Here is a 6,447-nt window from a genome sequence, read left to right as displayed (position 1 = left end):
TGGAACAGGACTGCTGCTTAGAAGGGAGAGGGGCGGAGGAGGAAGGCCAACACGATGGTCACACAATTGTCTGGTGTTCGTTCAACCGCAGTGCCCAGATGTGTTTGTTGTTCCGAGAGAAAGCGTGAACTGTTCAGGGAATACAGCAGGGTTGTGGAAACGTCATGAATAGAGTGGGAAACCCTCTCGGCAGGAGCCACATGACACAGAGAGGCTGCCTCGTGCCAAGCAACGTGGACACTTGTGCTCTGATGAGGTCACATCAAACCCAGCTGGGACTGGAGAGAAAGGCTTCCCGGGAGCCCCTCCCTAAGCCAGAGCGCAGAGAAATTCTTCCAGTCATAGCAGAGCAACTGGAACCTGAATGAGTTTACAAATTCCAGGCCTCGCTTTCCACCGTGTTCACAAAGTGAGAGGACGGCGTGGATGGCCCGGACTCCGTCACCCACCGCGTGAACCGCCCGGGGGAGATGTAAGATGAGTGCGCACAGACTTGGCTTAAAAGGAACGTTTACACCTACACCTAGCATGTTCGAACCTTTAGAATCTCTCCCCCAGCTCAATTCGGATTCCCACTCCTTTTGCAGAAGTGCCACGGTTAGACGCCCAATTCTATTTCCTATCAAGATAATGGAAACAGAGGCTGAGCATCTGGTCTCAGGGAACCTTTTCAGCCTGAGACTGAAACTGGATGCCTCGTGGAACATTTTCCCTCAAGCATTCTGTACGGTGAACAGAGCAGGAGAGAGGAAGCCGTCTCTACAAATGTTTTAATTGTCCTCACGTCCATCATTTCAGTCAATCCCACAAGCAAAGCAGGCAAATCAAATGGTGTTGTTTGAGACTTCAGTTACAAATCATGCAGGGAGAAAGATTTTCTCTTTTTTGAAAATTCTTTTTGCTTTCTGCTCACTGACATAGAGGTAAAAGAAAATGACTGCAACTTAAATATGAAAGAACTCTTTACAATTAAATCCACAATTTTATACATTTATCTCACTCACGTGTCAGTGAAAAATCACCAACTATGACAAAATAGGACAAATTATATGACAGAAGAACCAAAAAACTTAATAAAAAACATATCCGAGTGTGAAAAGTATGGCACTCTAGGTGTCTTCACATCCTCCTCTTCTGTGTACTTATGTACAACACATTGTTTCCTCGGATAAATGCATCCCCGTACTTATTCTTCAGCTGTCCATTTACATACTCCTCTGTCTGCTCCAAGGCTATATTCATATAGCCATCCAGGCAAGCCAGGACCCCTCGGTAATCCACTCCGGAATTTAATTTTACCACGACTGGTCGTCCGATGATTTGCTTCAGGAAGTCACTGGGTGTTTGCTTCCGCAGACTCATTTTAACAATCCTGATCAGAAATCTCGCGGCCGGGATCAGCACCCCGACTCCGGGCACCCCACAAGCCCGGCCTCCGCCGATCAACCCTCTCCCTTTTTTCTTGATGTGTCTGGCTAATAGTTTATCAATTTTGTTTATCATCTCAGACAACAAGTTTTTAGTTTTATTGATCTTTGCTATCATTTTCTTCATTTCTTTTTCATTTATTTCTGATCTGATTTTTATGATTTCTTTCCTTTTGCTAACTTTGGGGGTTTTTTTTTGTTCTTCTTTCTCTAATTGCTTGAGGTGCAAGGTTAGGTTGTTTATTTGAGATGTTTCCTGCTTCTTAAGGTGGGCTTGTATTGCTATAAACTTCCCCCTTAGAACTGCTTTTGCTGCACCCTATAGGTTTTGGGTCATCGTATTTTCATTGTCATTTGTTTCTAGGTATTTTTTAATTTTCTCTTTGATTTCTTCAGTTATCTCTTGGTTATTTAGTAGTGATTTATTTAGCTTCCATGTGCTTGCATTTTTACAGTTTTTTTCCTGTAATTGATATCTAGTCTCATAGCGTTGTGGTTGGAAAAGATAGTTTATACAGTTTCAATATTGCTAAATTTACCAAGGCTTGATTTGTGACCCAAGATATGACCTATCCTGAAGAATGTTCCATGAGCACTTGAGAAGAAAGTGTATTCTGTTGTTTTTGCATGGAATGTCCTTTAAATATCAATAGAGTCCATCTTGTTTAATGTATCATTTAAAGCTTGTGTTTCTTTATTTATTTTCCTTTTGGATGATCTGTCCGTTGGTGAAAGTGGGGTATTAAAGTCTCCTACTATGATTGTGGTACTGTCGATTTCCCCTTTTATGGCTGTTAGTATTTGCCTTATGTTTTGAGGTGCTCCTATGTTGGGTTCATAAATATTTACAATTGATATATCTTCTTCCTGGATTGATCCCTTGATCATTATATAGTGTCCTTCTTTGTCTCTTGTAATAGTCTTAGTTTTAAAGTCTATTTTTTCTGATATGAGAATTGCTACTCCAGATTTCTTTCGATTTCCACTTGTATGGAATATGTTTTTCCATCCCCTCACTTTCAGTCTGTATGTTTCCTTCAGTATGAAGTGGGTATCTTGTAGACAGCATATATACGGGTCTTGTTTTTGTATCTATTCAGCCAATCTGTGTCTTTTTGTGGGAGCATTTAGTCCATTTACATTTAAGGTAATTATCGATATGTGTGTTCCTGTTACCATTTTCTTAATTGTTTTGGGTTTTTTATTGTAGGTCTTATCCTTCTCTTGTTTTTCCTGCCTAGAGAAGTTCCTTTAGCATTTGTTGTAAAGGTGGTTTGGTGGTGCTGAATTCTCTTATATTTTCTTCTCTGTAAAAGTTTTAATTTCTCCGTCGAATCTGAATAGAATCACTGCTGGGTAGAGTAATATTGGTTGTAGGTTTTTCCCTTTCATCACTTTAAATATGTCCTGCCAGTCCCTTCTGGCTAGCAGCGTTTCTGCTTAGAAATCAGCTGCTAACCTTATGGGGATTCCCTTGTATATTATTTATTCCCTTTCCCTTGCTGCTTTTAATACTTTTCCTTTGTATTTAATTTTTGATAGTTTTTTTTAACATCTTTATTGGAGTATAATTGCCTTACAATGTTGTGTTCCTTTCTGCTTTATAACAAAGTGAATCAGTTATACATATACATATGTTCCCATATCTCTTCACTCTTACATCTCCCTCCCACCCACCCTCCTTGTGCCACCCCTACACACAAAGCACAGAGCTGATCTCCCTGTGCTATGCGGCTGCTTCCCACTAGCTATCTAACTTAGGTTTGGTAGTGTATATATGTCCATGCCTCTCTCTCACTTTCTCACACCTTACACCTCCCCCTCCCCATATCCTCAAGTCCATTCTCTAGTAAGTCTGTGTCTTTGTTCCTCTCTTACCACTAGGTTCTTCATGACATTTTCTTACTTAAATTCTATACATATGTGTTAGCATACGGTATTTGTCTCTCTCTTTCTGACTTACTTCATTCTGTATGACAGACTGTAGGTCTATCCACCTCATTACAAATAGCTCAAATTCGTTTCTTTTTATGGCTGAGTAATATTCCATTGTATATATGTGCCACATCTTCTTTATCCATTCATCCGATGATGGACACTTAGGTTGTTTCCATCTCTGGGCTATTGTAAATAGAGCTGCAATGAACATTTTGCTACATGACTCTTTTTGAATTATGGTTTTTTCACTGTATATGCCCAGTAGGGGGATTGCTGGGGCATATGAAAGTTCCATTTGTAGTTTTTTAAGGAAACTCCATACTGATCTCCATAGTGGCTATATCAATTTACATTCCCAACAACATTGCAAGAGGGTTCCCTTTTCTCCACACCCTCTCCAGCATTTATTGTTTCTAGATTTTTTGATGATGGCCATTCTGACTGGTGTGAGATGACATCTCATTGTAGTTTTGATTTACATTTCTCTAATGATTAATGATGTTGAGCATTCTTTCATGTGTTTCTTGGCAGTCTGTATATCTTCTTTGGAGAAATGTCTATTTAGGTCTTCTGCCCATCTTTGGATTGGGTTGTTTGCTTTTATGTTATAGAGCTGCATGAGCTGCTTATAAATTTTGGAGATTAATCCTTTGTCAGTTGCTTCATTTGAAAATATTTTCTCACATTCTGAGGGTTGGCTTTTGATCTTGTTTATGATTTCCTTTTCTGTGCCAAAGCTTTGAATTTTCATTAGGTCCCATTTGTATTTTTTTGCTTTTAATTCCATTTCTCTAGGAGGTGGGTCAAAAAGGATCTTGCTGTGATTTATGTCATAGAGTGTTCTGCCTACGTTTTTCTCTAAGAGTTTGATAGTTTCTGGCCTTACATTTAGGTCTTTAATCCACTTTGAGCTTATGTTTTTGTATGCTGTTAGGGAGTGATCTAATCTCATACTTTTACATGTACCTGTCAAGTTTTCCCAGCACCACTTATGGAAGAGGCTGTCCTTTCTTCACTGTACATTCCTGCCTCCTTTGTCAAAGATAAGGTGATCATATGTGCATGGGTTTATCTCTGGGCTTTCTATCCTGTTCCATTGATCCATGTTTCTGTTTTTGTGCTGGTACCATACTATCTTGATTACTGTAGCTTTGTATTATAGTCTGAAATCAGGGAGCCTTATTCTTCAAGCTCCATTTTTGGTTCTCAAGATTGCTTTGGCTATTCTGGCTCTTTTGTGTTTCCATACAAATTGTGAAATTTTTTCTTCTAGTTCTGTGAAAAATGCCAGTGGTAGTTTGATAGGATTGCATTGAATCTGTAGATTGCTTTGGGTAGTAGAGTCATTTTCACAATGTTGATTCTTCCAATCTAAGAACATGGTATATCTCTCCATCTATTTGTATCATCTTTAATTTCTTTCATCACTGTCTTATAATTTTCTGCATACAGGTCTTTTGTCTCCTTAGGTAGGTTTATTCCTAGATATTTTATTCTTTTTGTTGCAATGGTAAATGGGACTGTTTTCTTGATTTCACTTTCAGATTTTTCACCATTACTATATAGGAATGCCAGCGATGTTGGTGCATTAATTTTGTATCCTGGTACTTTACCAAATTCATTGATTAGCTCTAGAAGTTTTCTGGTAACATCTTTAGGATTCTCTATGTATAGTATCATGTCATCTGCAAACAGTGACAGCTTTACTTCTTCTTTTCCAATTTGGATTCCTTTTATTTCCTTTTCTTCTCTGATTGCTGTGGCTAAAACTTCCAAAACTATGTTGAATAAGAGTGGTGAGAGTGGGCAAACTTGTCTTGTTCCTGATCTTAGTGGAAATGCTTTCAGTTTTTCACCATTGAGGATGATGTTGGCTATGGGCTTGTCATATATGGCCTTTATTATGTTGAGGAAATTTCCCTCTATGCCTACTTTCTGCCGGATTTCTATCATAAATGGGTGTTGAATATTGTCAAAATCTTTCTCTGCATCTATTGTGATGATCTTATGTTTTTTCTCCTTCAATTTGTTAATATGGTGTATCACGTTGATTGGTTTTCATATATTGAAGAATCCTTGCATTCCTGGAATAAACCCACTTGATCATGGTGTATGATCCTTTTAATGTGCTGTTGCATTGCTTGCTAGTATTTTGTTAAGAATTTTTCATCTATGTTCATCAGTGTTATTGGCCTTTAGTTTTCTTTCTTTGTGACATCGTTGTCTGGTTTTGGTATTAAGGTGATGGTGGCCTCATAGAATGAGTTTTCGAGTGATCCTTCCTCTGCTATATTTTGGAAGAGTTTGAGAAGAGTAGGTGTTAGCTCTTCTCCAAATGTTTGATACAATTCGCCTGTGAAGCCATCTGGTCCTGGGCTTTTGTTTATTGGAAGATTTTTAATCACAGTTTCAATTTCAGTGCTTGTGATTGGTGTGTTCATATTTTCTATTTCTTCCTGATTCAGTCTTGGCAGTTTGTGCATTTCTAAGAATTTGTCCGTTTCTTCCAGGTTGTTCAGTTTATTGGCATAGAGTTGCTTGTAGTAATCTCTCATGATCTTTTGTATTTCTGCACTGTCAGTTGTTACTTCTCCTTTTTCATTTCTAACTCTATTGATCTGTGTCTTCTCCCTTTTTTTCTTGATCAATCTGGCTAATGGTTTATCAGTTTTGTTTTTCTTCTCAAGGAACCAGCTTTTAGTTTTATTGATCTTTGCTATTGGTTCCTTCATTTCTTTTTCATTTTTTTCTGATCTGATCTTTATCATTTCTTTCTTTCTGCTAACTTTGGGATTTTTTTGTTCTTCTTTCTCTAATTGCTTTAGGTGCAAGGTTAGGTAGTTTATTCGAGATGTTATCTGTTTCTTAAGGTAGGATTGTGTTGCTATAAACTTCCCTGTTAGAACTGCTTCTGCTGCATCCCATTTGTTTTGGGTCATCGTGTCTCCATTGTCATTTGTTTCTAGGTATTTTTTGATTTCCTCTTTGATTTCTTCAGTGATCACTTCGTTATTAGGTAGTGTATTGTTTAGCCTCCATGTGTGTGTATTTTTTACAGACCTTTTCCTGTAATTGATATCTA

General features: G+C 38.2%; 1 protein-coding gene across 1 annotated transcript; it reads right to left on the bottom strand.

The window, feature by feature from the left end:
• Positions 1-944: 944 nt before the first annotated feature.
• Positions 945-1,442, bottom strand: LSM6 (LSM6 homolog, U6 small nuclear RNA and mRNA degradation associated). The gene has a single exon (XM_027095613.1). It carries the CDS (start codon positions 1,360-1,362, stop codon positions 1,120-1,122), a length of 243 nt encoding a protein of 80 aa, XP_026951414.1. The 5' UTR covers positions 1,363-1,442; the 3' UTR covers positions 945-1,119.
• Between the last annotated feature and the right edge of the window lie 5,005 nt (positions 1,443-6,447).

The sequence above is a fragment of the Aethalodelphis obliquidens genome, unplaced genomic scaffold, assembly GCF_003676395.1.
Source record: "Aethalodelphis obliquidens isolate GAN/ISIS:26980383/991018 unplaced genomic scaffold, ASM367639v1 scaffold92, whole genome shotgun sequence".
In the NCBI taxonomy this organism is placed as follows: domain Eukaryota; kingdom Metazoa; phylum Chordata; class Mammalia; order Artiodactyla; family Delphinidae; genus Aethalodelphis; species Aethalodelphis obliquidens.
Note: the sequence above shows the minus strand (reverse complement) of the source record. Positions and strands in the feature narration are given on the sequence as shown.

Coding starts and splice junctions, on each gene's coding strand:
- LSM6 (XM_027095613.1), bottom strand. CDS start 1,362: ATGAGTCTGCGGAAGCAAACACCCAGTGACTTCCTGAAGCAAATCATC.